This window comes from Plectropomus leopardus, chromosome 16 (genome assembly GCF_026936395.1).
Source record: "Plectropomus leopardus strain MGB_pleo_1.0 chromosome 16, ASM2693639v1, whole genome shotgun sequence".
NCBI lineage: Eukaryota > Metazoa > Chordata > Actinopteri > Perciformes > Serranidae > Plectropomus > Plectropomus leopardus.
The window spans coordinates 11,906,766-11,923,868 of NC_142191.1; the positions used below are offsets into that span (position 1 = coordinate 11,906,766).

Sequence of the window (17,103 nt, forward strand, 5' to 3'; positions counted from 1 at the left end):
TTCGGTGACGAGGCTTTTATTTTTTAAACTCTCAATCCGGAAGTAACTCATAACTCTGTTGACCTTGACTCTTGTGGTCCGCGCTCCGGTCCAGCACAAAGCTGAAGCGGGTATTTAACATCAGCAGGACCACCGAGCGGCTCCGAGTCTCTGTCCTGAACCCTCATAATGCATGGGGGCAAGAGAGGACTGGTGGCTCCGCAGAACACTTTTCTGGAAAATATAGTCCGGCGCTCCAGCGGTGAGTTTTACTCTGAAAGGGAAAACAAGAATTAAGGGATGTTAATTTGGCATGTCAATCAAGGCACCACACAAGGGCTGCATGGGATGCTGAAGTGAAGATTTGTTGTTTCAGTGTCATTTAATGGAAAATAGCATTAAGTTTCTTACAATCTACACATTTTTACAACAAACAATACAACATGAATTATGCAATAAGTCTTGTCCTAATTTCCCCAAGGTAAAATCACTAATATAGTCTATTGTAATGACTTTTAAATGTCCTTATATATTTATCATTATCATTAGCTACAGAAACAGGTTTACTCCTCTGAGGAAAAAAAGACAGTTAAGTGATTTAGATGAGATTAAAACATGTTGTCCATTTCATGTTGTATTTATTTAAGGAATCTTCTGCAGAAAAGCTTAAAGCTGCACTCATTGGTTCCTCTATTTCAAAGCACTGTTGCAGGACTTTTGTACGTCATCAGTGTCAGGGTATCTTAGCTGTTGTTTTATTTTTTCTTATTTCTATGGTACTCTTACAGCATATATATACATACTAGTTAGTCCTTTCTTGTAGTAACTTGATTCTGTGTTCTTTTTGGGTTTCACATTGTTTAGTTCTATATATATATATATATATTTTTTTTTTTTGTTATTTTTTTGTTATATGTTGTCTGTCTGTAACTAATGTTGCTGCGTGTTTTGTCCAGGGCACTCCTAGAAAGAGTTTTTTTTCTGGGTCAAATAAAAGGTTTAATAAATAAATGTTTACATCATGAGTTAGGGGCCATTCTTTCTAATGACATGTCTGCGTTCTTCTGCTTTGAAGGACATGATTTAAAAAAAAAAAAAAAATTAAAAAAAATTAAAAAAAAAAAAAATTCATTTATATGAACATAAACAGTGAGAGAGTAAATATTCAAACATGCATTTTTTTGTATAAAAACCTTTTTAATTTTCCTTTAGTGTATGATGTTTAATATGTATTGTGTTTATGGACACTCATATTGCATTTTATTTGTTGTAGGTCCTAAGGCTCATTTGTGTATTGTTTTGCAGTAATATTTGTTAGTGTTTGTTGGGTTTTTTCCACGAAGATAATACTATTATTAAAAATTAATTTTTGGATCCACAGTCTGCAGGGCAGCTAATAGCTTCCCCATGATAGTGAGAGCTGAGTGTTTGTGTGGGAGATTGACAGTTTTCATTATTAGTAAAGATTAAGTGCACAATGTCAAACTGTAGTATAAAGAAAGATAGTGCAACACGGATTAAACGTGTCACCTCTGTGGTATATTGAGACAAATTTAGTCAATAGACAATAATTTAAAAAATACAATGGATGCATTTGTTTTAAGTTGAACTCATCTGATATTCAAGTGATAAACATGCAAGTGCTTTAAGTCGGACCGCTTTAACATCGGCTGTAAAATGTAGAAAATGTTCTCTAGTCTTTTCTCTGGAGACTGCAGCTCCCAAACCATGGAGAACTTTGCAGCTCCCTCATCCATATTTAATCCACATTAAGGGTAGAACATAAACATTTTATCAACAACTATTTCTGCCCAGTGACTTGTCTGATTAGGACTGTTAACCGCTGCTTGAAATAGTGATGATCTTGTTTCCATTATATACATTTATTTAAAGAGTGTCAGTAGTGGAAAAGTTGCTTTATTGGATTACCTGCAATATTTTAAGTACAAATTCATGTACTGTACATGCTGCTGAAAGTAATGATGCCTCAGCTGACAAAGCACCTGAAAAGTTAACCAACAGGTGCACTCTAGTTTGCAGGTGTGTTGTTATTGATGACCAGTTTTGTTTCAGACTGCTGTATTCTTCTGTTTTGCTGCAGAAACCAGTTTCCTGTTGGGAAATGCACAGATCTTGGAGTGGCCGGTCGTTTACAGCAACGATGGATTCTGCAAACTGTCTGGATACCACAGAGCTGAAGTTATGCACAGGAGCAGTTCGTGCAAGTAAGATGCTTTTTATGTGCTGTTGTGTAACAGCCTGAATGTGAAAATAGATCGGGGTGGTTTATATTTTAAGAAATATATATAAGTTGGCTTTATGTCGTCTAATGGCACAGGTGTTTTGCTCATGTCTTTCATGTTGATACTTGAACGTCTCTGACCATAAAAGCCTCCATTAGTGAGTATTGCGCAAATTGCATTAAGCAGATGCTTTTTATTTTTTACGTAGGTTGCAGCAGTATACTGGTTTTAAGGTATACCGTGATATAAAAGTTATCGATTTTCATACCATGCACACTTATCTACGGTATTGGGAAAAATGTAACTAGAAGAATAGGAGAATCTCACCTTTATTTTTTGTTATTTTCAAAAGGGAGACTTTTCCATTAGAAATACATAGTTTCAAGTCTTAATCATGGTGACAAAATATTTGTTCAACCAAAACTAACCCTTCTATTTTCATTCCTTTAAGGGTCATTCTGACTGATAATAATAATAATTCCATAATAACATAATACCGGAATATTTTCTGAGACAGTTATTGTACCACGAAAATGTCATACCGTTGCAACCCTAATTGAATTTGAGTGTTTATTCGGTGAGCGATGATTTATTAATCATATTGGTTTATTTGACAGGCTCATTGATCATTGATCAACAGCGGAAAAACTAGAAAAACCGCCTCGCGGTTTTATGCCTCTGTGAACCAGTCACGTTACACTTAGAGTTTACATCCATGTCTGTGAAAACGTGGATGCTTGACACACATCTCCCCCCCGGCAGCACAGAGGATCTCAGCAGAGTTTCAAGATCAGCGTCACCAATTCAGCATCTGACCAAATGTCCTCCCGTCTGTTCCTGAATTATGGCATTGAATAAGGGCCAGAAAAGTGTTTTGCATAACGTTGTAACCATAACGGTGTTGACCTTTTGAACTTTTGGATGAAAAACACTATTTCTTTATCATTAAATCCATTTGTGTGAAATTTTGTCATAATTAGTGAATGAATTCTTGAGTTATGGCCAGAAACATGTTTTGTAAGGTCACAGTGACCTTGACTTTTGATCACCAAGATCTAATCAGTACATCATTTGAGGCCAGGCCAAATTTGAGGAACTTCCCTCAGGGCGTTGTGTTCATGACAAAAGAATGGATGGATGGACAAACCGAGAATGTAACGCCTCGGGCCATGGCTATTGTTAGTGCAGATGCAAAAATAGAAGAAAAAAAAACTGTAAACAAACCAGATGTTGACACCATGGCTGTTTTTCATCTGTTGTCCCTCACCAGATGTTATAAGGCACCCTAAAATCTGATCCGATCTTCATATATATAATCCAATCCTGTAGAAAGAATATCTACTGATGTGCAGCAACTACAATATATATATTTTTAAAAACTTGTTTTAGTTTCAATCCTCTGCCTTTTTTTCATATGATTAGCTAACGATACACTCACTCTTTTGCAGTTTCATGTATGGTGACCTGACTGATAAGAAGACAATAGAAAAAATCAGACAGACCTTTGAAAACTATGAGTCCAATTTCTATGAGGTGCTGCTCTACACAAAGAACAGTAAGTATCACCATTAAGCTCAATCTACTCACTATCACTCACTATCAAGCTCTATGATTTTACTCACATTGAGTTCAAAGTTCACAGTCATTTATTGTGAAATGTGCAATTACAAGAGCAGTTGTTACTATAGCAAAACTCACACTCTGCCCAACAATGCAATTTCAATATGTCTAAAAAAAATGTAATTAAAATATCTCACATGAAGAAGTAAAAAGAGATTCTAAGATATAAGGTTATTAAGAATTAAAAAATGTGAATAAAATCTTAAATAAAATGACATAAATCAGCAGCTGCATCAACATGCAGAATCTAAACAGTAACATATGGCAGTAAAGTGTATATGCATAGCAAGAATGTAAATAAATATGTATGTACAGATGTGCAAACATTTTTTGTACAGATATCTATGGTGCCCTGAGGATAATTATAAGTGACTTTGGTGATCCTCTGACCTTTTCTGTAGCACAAACAACGGGTTGAAGTTATCATGATGACATTCACTAATTTATCCCAAATGTTTAGGTGCCATTTCCCATTTGTGCTCTCTCACAACTATCATTTCAATTGTTTCCCGCAGGAACACCGATATGGCTCTACATGCAGGTAGCTCCAATCAGAAATGAGAACAACAAGGTGGTGCTTTTCCTCTGTACCTTCAGAGACATTACCCTCTTCAAACAGCCGATTGAAGATGAAGCAACTAAAGGTGAGACGGTGCCTGTTTGTGGATCTAGACCAAATGGTTTCAAGCTGACTGCATTCAGTATTTCATTGTAAACTAAGTTCCATTTTAATGTTTTTTTCCCCTCACAGTAAAAGGGTTAGAACATTTACAATTTCAGACTAAATGACTATTGAGTGAATGCCTCTTAAAGGTCCAGCTTTTGTTGTCAAAGCTCAATTTTAACCGAGGGTGCAGCAGGGCAGCCAATGTCTTTAACACACATGAGTGGCTGTGACTTAGCAGACGTTTGTTTCCTGGTATGTTACATACAACTGTCCAGGTGTTGTGTGTGCGGGTCAGTGAACAGTGGTCTCTGTGGGTGCCATGTCCCAGGGGATTAAGTGTGCCACTAAGATGGTTACATACATCAAGCAGAAACAAAAGACACATGGGGATGGTAAATGTATGAAAATACTAACTATAAACAGAGGAAATGAAAAAAAATCAGTCCCTTTTAACACAAACATTGCCAGCTGACAAAATTAGACTTTTTTTTACACTGAAGATTTAAACACTACCAAGTCCTGCTCAGCATACCGTACATGTGCTATCATATTATCATTATATTTGGGTTGCTGAATCATATTATATTTTTAATAACAGATTAGTTTCATTAGTTTAGGTTCAGTAACATACATGTATAGAATGTATTTGGGTGATCTAAAATACTAAACAGATACTAAACACAAAATACTGACAGTATTAAGGCATATTACTAGAATACATTTTGTAGCTTTTTTCTTTTTTTTTCTGCATACAAATGTAGTTAGTTTGCCAGGATGATGCATTCATGCACAATTGCATCAACTGGAAAAATGACATTCTTCCTAAACTGAAGGTATCTTATAAACTTGACTCTTCCCTCCAGCCTCAACATTAAATGCTGGAGGAAACAAAGAATTTTCCAACAAGTAGGAAACTCTTTATTTAAATTTATATAATGTAGTCCTAAAGTATTTTCTTCACAAAGAGAATTAACATTATACTGCTATCGGTGATATTAAAAAGTTACTGTTCTGCATTGTCCACTGTCACAGAAAAAATTCTTTGCAAAAGAAATTTAAAGGTATACTTGTATATCAATTACCCACCCCGTTTTACATTGAATTTGTGGAGAAAACATTTTTCTTGCATGTCTCTATGGTGATCTAAGAATCCAAAAACAGAAACTAGCAAAACTATATCAAAACATCTGTTTACAAACTCTCACACAGCTCATGCAGTATAATCTAGGTCGTACTGTTGTCACAGACGGAGCTGCATAACGCCACGTGCAGTGAAAGTGATACTTAGCCATTCATTGTGCTGTGTCTAAAAGTTTGCATTCACTCACTCCGCACTCTGCTTCTTCTCTCATCGATCAATCTGATCAGCCTTGATCGGACATTTTCATGCACAGACAAGTAGTACTTCTGGCCAGCACATGTGTTTGAAGTATTCCCAACAGAATGCATAAGCAGAGCTCAAATGCATGTGTTTTGAATAATAAGCAGAAATGCACATGTTTTGGAAGAGCGTAGATAAGTTTTACTTTCAGTTCAGTTCCACATCAGACAGAGCTGAATGCTTGGGAAGTACTGAGCATATCTGTGATATGATTGGATAAATGAGACTTGGATTATACTGCATGAGTTGTGTGAGAGTTTGTAAACAGATGTTTAGATATAGTTTTGCTGTTGTTGAATGCGGCACCCTTTTACTCCAATTCATCAAGAATTTTCTCTGAGTTTGGATTCTCTATCCACTGTGAAAGCCTGCGAGAAAAAAGTTTTCTTCACAAATTCAACGCAACACAGTGTTAATATACAAAGGATCACTTTGTGGGTGAAGTATTCCTTAAAATGTGGGTAATTTTGTATGAAAATTAGTATTTATGCTGCATGCCTGCGTAACATTGTCTGTCTTTTTGTCTTTGAGAAGGATGGCCGAAGTTTGCCAGACTGACGAGGGCATTGACCAACAATCGCAACCTGGTGCAGCAGATAGCACCGCTGAGCAAGACTGAGGTCAGCCATAAGCCCTCCAGACTGGCTGAGGTGAGCAGCATCCAGGTCTAAAAAGAGGTTTTTTTTTTCAATGCTAGGTATCTACTTAAAAATATTTCAAGTTAAATCAACAATGTGCCTTAAAGACAGAAGATCTAGAGTCTGTAAAATCATTTTCCAATCAAGAAATTCGTATAGTTCACAGTTTAAAGGAGAAATCTATCCTGAAATTGTTTAGTATTTTTAAGTAAATTTCAAAAGATACACTGCCACATCTGGAAGGATTTGTGATGAGACTGTTTCTTGTTGCACTCTACATGTAATTCTGTGCTCACAATGGTAAATGTTCCCTCTTAACAAAAGGCTCTCCAGCTGGGATCAGACATCCTCCCTCAGTACAAACAGGAGGCCCCCAAGACCCCTCCACACATCATCCTCCACTACTGCACCTTCAAGACCACCTGGGACTGGGTCATCCTCATCCTCACCTTCTACACCGCCATCATGGTGCCCTACAACGTCTCCTTTAAGACAAAGCAGAACAATTTGGCCTGGCTGGTGCTGGACAGTGTTGTAGACGTCATCTTTCTGGTCGACATTGTGCTCAACTTTCACACTACCTTTGTGGGTCCTGCTGGAGAGGTCATTTCAGACGCCAAGCTCATACGAATGAATTACCTGAAGACGTGGTTCGTCATCGACCTGCTGTCCTGTCTGCCGTATGACATCATCAACGCCTTTGAACATGTAGACGAGGTGAGTGAACTTTACTTCTTTATGCCAAGATGCCAAACATGTTGGTAGTAAACACTGTATATAAATAAATAAAGTTTTTCTGATCAACTGTTTCTGTGAAGGATGTCATCACATCTGCTTCTCGAGCGAGTCATCTCCGTGACTCTTCAGTTTTCCACAGGAATACCACACGAACAGAAGACTCTGTACTCCCAGTAAGGAAATGCATGCCTTTTTTTCTTTTAAAGCTGCTACAAGCAATAGTTTTCTATACCAACAATAGATGACTAAATTTAAACTAGATTTAATGTTAAATTATGTTGTAAAGATGAATCCACAAAGAACTATCACCCGTTCAGCACCAAACCACAGACAGACAAAATAAGCGAGTCCTAAATATGAAAAAAAAGATCAGAAATACAGGTACTAGTGTTTAAATTTAACTGTAACTGTGTTACTCACTGCGGGAAAAATGTTTTGTGAGCGTTTTTAGTACTTTCATAAGTAATTTTTTGGTTTCTAAACAAGGTTGATTTTGTGGAGTTTTCACAACACAAATAAAGGCATCAACCACTCACGTTGCACCTATTCTTATAAAACAACAACAACACAGAAGTTTCGTGGTCCGAATCAAAACAGCAAACTCCTTTCAGACAAAGTCAGCCCTCCGTTCTCACCCTTCACAATAAAAGACTTAAACCTATACAATGCAAAACCATTCATCAGAGGGTATTTACTCAGAGCATTTCACTGAAGCTCACAGTAGCTTTGGCTACACAACAGCTTAGTTCAGACAGACTGCAGTAGATCAACAGGATCCCTGTAGTTGTCACAAATTTGCATTACTGCCGCTGAATGGTGTGATGTGAAATATTCATATGTGAGTATTTTTGCATTTTTGTGTCACGTTGGCCAAAAAGTTGCATCTCAACACACGAAAAGTCTTCAACCAATGGCTACACTTGTGGTTATTTTCATTATCAATGAATATGAAATAAGCGTGTGGTCCATAATCACAAGTTCCAAAAACTCAAGTCAAAATATTAAAATAGCTTGTTTTGTGTGGCCAACAATTTAAAACCAAAATATATTCAGTTTTATAATCATAGAAGATTACAAAACCCATAATATATTAAAATATGAAAATCTTAAATGCGTAAATAATCAAAATATTTGCTGTTTGACTCACATCTTCCTCCCATCACTCACTGCAGGGTCTCAGCAGCTTGTTCAGCTCCCTGAAGGTCATTCGTCTGCTCCGACTGGGCCGAGTAGCCCGGAAGTTGGACCACTACCTGGAGTACGGAGCAGCTGTTCTGGTTCTGCTGGTGTGTGTCTTTGGTCTGGTGGCCCACTGGCTGGCCTGCATCTGGTACAGCATCGGGGACTATGAGGTCATCGACGAGACCACCAACACCATTAAGACTGACAGTTGGCTCTACCAGTTGGCGCTGAGCATTGGAACACCTTACCGCTATAACGCCAGTGGTACAGGAAAGTGGGAGGGAGGTCCCAACAAGGACACGCTGTACATTTCTTCTCTCTACTTCACCATGACAAGTCTCACCACCATCGGATTTGGAAACATCGCTCCGGCTACAGATGGCGAGAAGATTTTCTCCGTGGCTATGATGATGGTGGGCTGTAAGTACTCGATCACTTTCCAAAAATTGAGCACTGTGATCCAAACATTTCAGAAAATCTACAAACCAGAAAACAAGTTAAATATTACATAACAAATAACATCACTCTATGATTACTGTTCTTGGTATGAGTGGTGGTTAATGGGGCAGTAAATGGAGTCACAAAGCCGTCTAATACAAATACACACAGCTCTTTTATCACGTGTTTACACACGTTTAAATGGCTTAAACACTTTAAGGCCTCCAATATTTCCTGTGTTCTTCCAAAACTCTGATGAAACTAAATTTATCAATTGCCAGTGGTCAGTTTGTCAAGTGAAATCCAAGTGAAGCTTTTCAAAACAGCTTAAATCAAAGTGACCGTTTTTTTTTCTTCTTCAATGGACATATAGTACAACCTTGACAGTACGAATAAATCTGAGCAGAGGACAAAAGAACAGCAGCTCCACTGTTGTTACAGGAGGAAACAGTATGTGGGCAACATGCGCTGAAACACTTGAGATTAAAACAAGACAAGGCTAGAAAAATGGCAAATCACTCATGTTTCACTGACAGATACAACTTTCCCATGACATACACCGATTTGGACATTGGTATTTTAGCTGCGCTTTGCATTTAAAAGGACAGTTCACCCAAAAATCAACCAAAACTGTAGTGCTTTTTATCAAGCTACATTGTTTTGGTGTGAGTTGCTAAGTGTTGGAGATATCGGCTGTTCAGATGTCTGCCTTCTCTCCAACATGATGAAAGAAGATGGCACTCAGCTTGTGGTGCCCAAAGTGCCAAAAAAATAACACAGTGACATTTGATTCACATTAATTTTTGGGAGCTTTGAGCACCACAAGCTGAATGCTATTTAGCTCTATTTTTTTGAGAGAAGGCCGAAATCTCTGCAACCAAGATCTCCCACTCTCAGCAACTCACACCAAAATAATCTAAATTGATAAACAGCACTACAGGTAAGAGGGAAAATCTATATTTTTGATCTATGTGTGAACTGCCCCTTTAAGTCGATGTTCAAGCCAGTTGCTTGTTGTACATTTAACATGGTAGCAACTGTAATATGCCAAATATAAACTTAATTCAAATAATTTAAAATGAACATGAAACAGAGTTTTATAATGTCATGGGCTAATGTTTAGCAATGGATAACCTAGCAAGCTAACTAGCTAAACAAAGTGATTACTGTAATAATGACGGCTGCCTTTACAACATGGTTATCCGCCACTTGTTATAGTGATATAAGCATCTGGAGGTGGGAACTGATATGCCAGTAAAACAACAGCTGTACAGCATTAGCTACTTTAAAATCTGCCAATCCCTCTACAGCAGACATATGTACGCCCTTTGAAGTCGTTACCATTCCATTCACGCGTTCATCCGTTCATAATACGCCAGTACAACCTTGCAGGAGCAGAAACAATCTGGATGCATTTACTTGCGTGCTAGACATGATAATGTGCTCCACAATCCGGCTGGTTGTCTGCCAGCTGCCAGTAAAGAAACATATGGTGGGGATGTGCAGGTTTCTGCACAGATGCAAAGCAAAATTCAAGCTCACTATGATCACCATAGAGCCGCTTCTTATGGATAAGTTTGTGGTGTAGCAGAGATCGACACGGTTGTATGCCAGTTTAATTGTTTATGATGTGTAGTCTTCATCATTTATCACAATCAAAAGGCAGCAACACAAAACAGCATGTAACTCTCATATAGACACATGCACTCACATGTGTCATTTTTACTCTTATTTTGTATCTAATTTCAGTTACTTTTGAATACATAAATGATTCTCTACACTCAGCAGTATTAAGCCGTTTACAGGCTCACTTGACTCTGGTCGTGTAAAACACATTAGGATGCAGCCTCAGTGCGTGAATCACTGGGGAGAGTTTAGGACTCGGCTTTGTTGATAATAAAAGGTGACATGTTCAGCGCTCATCACAGCCTGCTCTATGGGGGTCTGTCTGAAGGTTGATAATCAGAAAAGCATTGTCTATGTGTTAATTCACTCATACTGAAATTATTCAGGCCCTTTTCCCTGCTTTAAAATAGAAAATGCATTTCCTGCAGAAAATGCGTATGAATGCTGACAGCTGAAATTGGAAAGTATTGCTAAAAATACAAGAACCTACAGTGCAAATACACTGGACTGCACTGCTTAAAAACCTGGAAAATTAATTGTAAAACTGGCAGAGTTGAAAGCTGAACCTCATTACATAAAGCAGCTAAGCTGAAATACTTACGAAAAAAGATGGAAGCTGAACTGTAATATTGTCAAAGGTGGAAGCTAAAATTAATTACGTAAAAGGCTGAAAGTAGAAATGCTTTGTACCTTAAAAAGCATAAACTGTAGAAAATAGAAGTTAAATACATTCAATAGCTGAAAGTATGTAGTGGTACTTGCCGACTGAAAACATGTATGGGAGAAATATAATTACTTTGTGACCTGTTCAAAGCTTACATCAATTCTGTGGATAAAATGGACAAAAGTAGAAATTCAACGTGGAGCAGATTGAAGATTTAATGAATGTTTTTCTATTCGTGACAAGTATTTAAAATATGAAGCTTTTTATGTGATTATATTAACGACTAGGGGCCCTTTATTTTGAAAATTCAGCATTGTTAGCCACCCTGGTAAACTAATATTACTATCCAGTGGCTGTTATTTTGACAATATAGCCTTATTGGTAAACCTGTTACCTTTATGGATGTACATCCCAAGTTTCAGCATGATACAATAATTTTTTTCTGGAAAACAATACAATATTTGCTGATATCATAAAGCCAGTTTTGATTCAATTCCATTAAGGGGTCGATGATCGATGTGAAACGATATCAGTATATATACTTATTATATTACTTGGCTGCCTAGCATGGTCTACCTGGTGCTAGGCCGCTAGCTCTGTTTGAATGTTTAGGAAGGTGTGCTTGGACAGAAATGGTGTCACAGAACGCCATGGGGATTTCAAAATAAAGGTGCATCTTAAAGATTACTATATGTATTGATTTGTTCACTCTGCATCAAAAATGTTGGATTGTATATTAGTAAATTGATATACTGATCCAGATAGGTTTATCGCTACATCCCCAGTTATCAACTGTGCTTTCATTTTGAAAATACAGCCTTATCCAAAAACTGAAGGAATAAATGTTGTCTCTGTCACTGATGCTTATTGCAAAAATACTGGGGACACAACTATTTTAATACGGTAAACTTATTAAGTTGGTCTTGATAAAAATCCATTATCTCAACAAACACAACACTGTATTTTTTATATTCTGTGTTTTTTTTATAGTTTCAATTTGCAGTTTTGTACAAGAACTGTAAATCTGATCAAGCTTATAATGTAGAAAGTTGTGTAACATGAACTCACAAGTGATGCAGAGTTTTAGACATTATTGTATATACTAATATTATTGTAATACTGGCTTCTAAACTATCTGCACTGCCTTGGTAGTTTTTTCAGTGTCACATTTCTGACTTTACATTAATTAAGCAGGTGGTCAATGTTAAATTCACCTAATCTCATTTAGCCAAAACGTCTTCTGTTAAGTATTCTTTCAAAATTAATAAGTCAAACCAACTGGATTTTCACCTCATGCACCTCTTCATAAAAATAGAAATCTATTTTTACACAGGTGTCTGAATAATTCTTATCAACCGCTGCAGTTACAGTAATAGCTTCACCTTCAGTGTCACTGCATCCACTGTCAGCCTTTGCTTACAGTTCCTCCGTCATGACTCGCCTTCCTCCTCTAACCTTTGGCCCGCTCCTCTAAAACAGCATGTAAAGTGATGCAATAAAAAACAGTGAGGGAGACACGAACTGACAGCCACGCTTCAAGGTCTGCACTTCCAAAACTAAACACCCATTACTCTGGTGGTGTTTCCAGCGCAAAGATCACTCAGTCACACTGCGGTGTCGGGTTCAATTACGGCCGATAAATCTCCTGCTACAGATACAGTAATTATGCGAGAGGAGAATAAGAAAGGGAAAGTTTGCCTGAAGGCTTGAGTGTAGTAAAAAGACAATGAGCCATCACGTTGGATATGTATCTTAACCTCTGTGATCCTGCTGTGGCAACTGGAGACGAGTCTTTCCTCTTGAGTGGGTAAAACCTCACAATAAGAGATACTGACTGACTCTTTGAGGTCACTGCAGCACAGAACTCCTCCTGAGGAAATGCACATTATGAATTACATTATAAACGTTCAATCCACTGCTCAATGTTACAAACAGAAAATCATATATGCAAATTGAAGTTGCATAATCTCGTTTTTTTTCTGCCACAGCGTTCAAAATACTTTATGAATTTTATAAGAATTGCATGTGTCAGGCTTTGTAGGGCTACAGTTGTATTGATGAACTCATTAACAATGACTCAAATGAAGGCAAATTTGATGTGATTTTGATGAGAAAATAAATAAATAATAAATTTCATTTTTTTAAAGTAACAAATCCTTAGAATTGCGCAACCCTTAACATAAACTTTATGAAAAAGATATTAGTTCAGTCAGGGAGACAAATGAATAAATCAGGGGACTGTTACATATTAAGGTATTTTTGATCTGATTTTCATGGAGGTTAATTGATGTTAAAAAAAAAAAGATAGGATATTTTAGTGGATTAGGGAGTGAAAAAAGCCTTAAATGTGTTCAAAAACATCCTTTTTTTATTTTATTTTTTTCAAATGAAATGCTCTGACAATCTGTCAAATCAGAGTAACAGTAAATTATATCACTCAATAAAAATATAAAAAAGCTTTTATACAACCAAAAGCCTACAGCTGCTTAGGCTGCAGATAAAACACTGACAAATGCAGATAGATAGTAGACTTTGGTGCTAAAAAAAAACACGCTTTCATAGAACATAAAGTCTATCCTGAAGCCCACACTGCTGACTGCGACAACATGTTTTTACTGATCTAGCAGTAGTATGACGTCATGCGCAGCATATGCAATGTGCAGTACTGGTGAAGCGAAACCATGGGCAACATGGGCGATTTTAATCCCTTAATTTACGTTTAAACGTGTGAAATCTAATAATTTACCTAATAATTTCTCCCAAACTTGAAGGTTAAATACTGGAATATAGTTTGGAATACAAATCCTATCAATAGCAAACATTCTTTGACTTCTTTGACCTTCATGTGAACCAAACTCCTGAAGATCCCAAATGATTTCCTAGGATAAAACATCTTCCCTTGTCGTGCTGTTGAATAAATCAGTCCTGCATGTCCGTCAGTGTATGTACGGCTGCTTTGTGCCTGACTTTGCTCTTCATCTTTTATTTCAGCGCTGCTTTATGCAACCATCTTTGGAAATGTTACCACCATCTTCCAGCAGATGTACACCAATACAAACCGCTACCACGAGATGCTCAACAACGTGCGCGACTTCCTGAAGCTCTATCAGGTTCCTAAAGGTCTAAGTGAAAGGGTCATGGACTTTATCGTCTCCACCTGGGCCATGTCTAAGGGCATTGACACAGATAAGGTATCATTATTGTTATTGTTAGTGGTAGGAGTTTATGAAATGTCCTGCCTTAGTAAAGAACAAAAACCTCTCGTTCTTACCACAACACCTTCAATTCATAGTGCACTGAATATGTATTATAATTAAATTCTTATTTAATGGAAATAGTGTATTCCTATTCAGTTATCTCATTGTACTGATTGGATAGAGCGCAGTCGTGCACGTTTGTGCTTTAAGTCCAAAGATAAACTGATGCATCTCTCTGACAATGGCTGTAAAACAGAAAAACTGCTATCATTTTAACCATGATCATAAAAAATGTAAGGGCAGGGTCGACAGGTTTGGACAAAAGATTACAGCAGATCATTAAGTGCACTCATTGACACTTAGAGTTCAATGCAACTGCTGGACCTCATGCACGTTTGAAAAGGGATGCAAGACTATTCATAACCATAGAGCATTAGTGATATTTTGCTGAGCTACGGCCAAACAACAGCAGATTGACAGTTTAATAATCTTATAAGTCATTTTAAAAAGAAATGAAAAACACCTTGAAGAAGGCAAGTCTGTGTTGGTGTAATTTTATAACCTACGAGCCCACATTTATTAAAAGCTTGTTGTTTTTAACCCTCAGCTTGAGACTTCAGTCTCAAGTGCCAGATTGGATGTTTTTATGTCACATCCTACCCATGGATAAGGGCATATTTTTTTACCTTTTTGAAAATTATTACTTCTGTTTGGACTGCTGGGAAAATGTTAACCACAAACAAGTATATCTGATGCATAGCAAATGCATGTTCCCTATCAGTTACTCACCCCTAGTTACATTTAATTCATGAGAAAAATGTTTTTTGCATAACTTAGGTGAAAGAAGAATCCAAAAACAGACAAAATTCTTGACGAATTGAAGTCACAGGGGTCCGAATTTAACAACACTAAAACCACATCAAAACATCGGTTTACAAACTCCCACACAACTCGCTGAGTGTAGTCTAAGTCTCATTTATCCAGTCGTATGCTCAGTACTTCCCAAACAGCAGCCCTTTGTGACTGGGAAGTGGAACTGCACTAAAAGTAAAACTCATCTATGCGCTCTCTACAGCCAGACTACATTAACAAAAACAGTCATTTCACTTCACTGAATACAGGAGCTGCTGGACTACCACTGCCTCGATCACCAATTTTGTTTAAGTTATTGTATGACTTTGGTGTTTTTTAAGGGTTAGTTCTGGTTAGACTAAATAACACAATAACAAACAGACTACCTGATTGAGGCAGTGGTAAACCAGCAGCTCCTGTGTTCAGTAAGGTAAAATGACTGCTTTTTTTGTCATTCTTTGAAGACAGCATGGATAACTTTCCCTTTTAGTTTAGTTCCCTGTCGAAAAGTGCTGTCTGTTTGGAAAATGCTGAGTATAAGACCGGATGAATGAGACTATACTGCATGAGCTGTGTAAGAGTTTGTAAACAAGTGATTTGACATACTCTGCTGTTGACCCATATGACTTCAGTTCATGAAGAATTTCTGTTTTTGGATTCTTCGTTCATCTGAGGCATACAAGAATATACAAAGCTTTCTTCATAAAATAACATGGGACGAGTATTCAATATTAAAATTGTCTTTTGTGGGGTGAGATATTCCTTTAGTGAATATTAACTGCTCTGATCTCTCTCAGGTTCTCTCAATTTGTCCTAAAGACATGCGGGCAGACATCTGCGTCCACCTCAACAGGCAGGTGTTCAACGACCACCCGGCGTTTCGTCTGGCCAGCGACGGCTGCCTGCGCTCTCTAGCTGTGGAGTTTCAGACCACACACTGTGCACCTGGAGACCTCATCTTTCATATTGGAGAGAGTGTCGACACCCTCTGCTTTGTAGTCTCCGGTTCGCTAGAAGTCATCCAGGATGATGAGGTCATAGCAATACTAGGTAATCTAACGCAACATTATGAAAGAGACCCGGTCAAGTTTTATCTGGGCTGGTTGATATAGATAAAACAAGAGCAAAGGTTGTCTCAGTTCATAGATGCATCTGTGATCCAGCCCTGAATGTTTTCCTTAACCTATTTTGGGAATATTTTCTCATTCATTGAAAGCTCTCTTTGTGCTGTACTTCAACAAGTCCTGTTTACTTTTATGTCACTGTGTTCCCAGTCAACACTTTCTGCCTGTTATAAACACAGTAATCATGTCTGATCCATCCAGGTAAAGGTGATGTGTTTGGAGACGTGTTCTGGAAAGAGACCACGATGGCCCGCGCCTGTGCAAATGTCCGAGCTTTGACTTACTGCGATCTGCACGTCATCAGGAGAGACGCTCTCATGAGGGTGCTGGAGTTTTACACCGCATTTGCCAACACGTTCTCCCGCAACCTCATCCTCACCTGCAATCTACGAAAAAGGGTAAGAAATAAAAAAATAAAACAAAATAAAACAAATCTCTTAGAGTAAAATATATTTGTTTCTTTTCAGTTAGTTTAGTCTAAAATTGGTTGCAACAAGGTTAAAACAAATAAACCAGAGAAAAGTTTTTTGTAAGTATTTGGGCATTTTATGCCTTTATAGACAGTAAAGGTGTAACAGGAAACAGTCGGCCCTGTTGCAGTTACATGAGCAGCACATTAAACCAAAGCACAGCCAAGATGCCCTGCAGTTAAACTGTAACAAGTAGGCAGGTTTCCATTATTCCTAAAATTGTGCAAACTGAAATTGCAAATATAAAATACGCCTAATGGAAACGCATCATTTTTGAAAAAAAC

General features: G+C 37.5%; 1 protein-coding gene and 1 long non-coding RNA gene across 3 annotated transcripts in view; one reads left to right on the top strand and one right to left on the bottom strand.

Annotated features, from left to right (window-relative positions):
- Positions 1–17,103, bottom strand: part of LOC121955397 (uncharacterized) — a 26,998-nt gene continuing 9,895 nt past the window's right edge. The window contains exons 2-4 of one of the 2 annotated variants that reach the window (XR_015779060.1): positions 16,634–16,735; positions 8,414–8,926; positions 1–253 (exon numbers count right to left, since the gene is read on the bottom strand). This is a non-coding gene — a long non-coding RNA (uncharacterized LOC121955397). The remainder of the gene's footprint in view (positions 254–8,413; positions 8,927–16,633; positions 16,736–17,103) is intronic. The other variant, XR_015779061.1, reaches the window with a different exon arrangement.
- The window catches only part of LOC121955394 (voltage-gated delayed rectifier potassium channel KCNH5-like), a 24,943-nt gene continuing 7,987 nt past the window's right edge, over positions 148–17,103 (top strand). Inside the window, exons 1-11 of the mRNA XM_042503336.2 lie at positions 148–241; positions 2,081–2,204; positions 3,671–3,777; positions 4,358–4,486; positions 6,425–6,540; positions 6,853–7,245; positions 7,347–7,439; positions 8,439–8,868; positions 14,168–14,367; positions 16,023–16,275; positions 16,551–16,747. Coding sequence (XP_042359270.2) covers positions 169–241; positions 2,081–2,204; positions 3,671–3,777; positions 4,358–4,486; positions 6,425–6,540; positions 6,853–7,245; positions 7,347–7,439; positions 8,439–8,868; positions 14,168–14,367; positions 16,023–16,275; positions 16,551–16,747 — 2,115 coding nt within the window. The 5' untranslated portion in view covers positions 148–168. The remainder of the gene's footprint in view (positions 242–2,080; positions 2,205–3,670; positions 3,778–4,357; positions 4,487–6,424; positions 6,541–6,852; positions 7,246–7,346; positions 7,440–8,438; positions 8,869–14,167; positions 14,368–16,022; positions 16,276–16,550; positions 16,748–17,103) is intronic.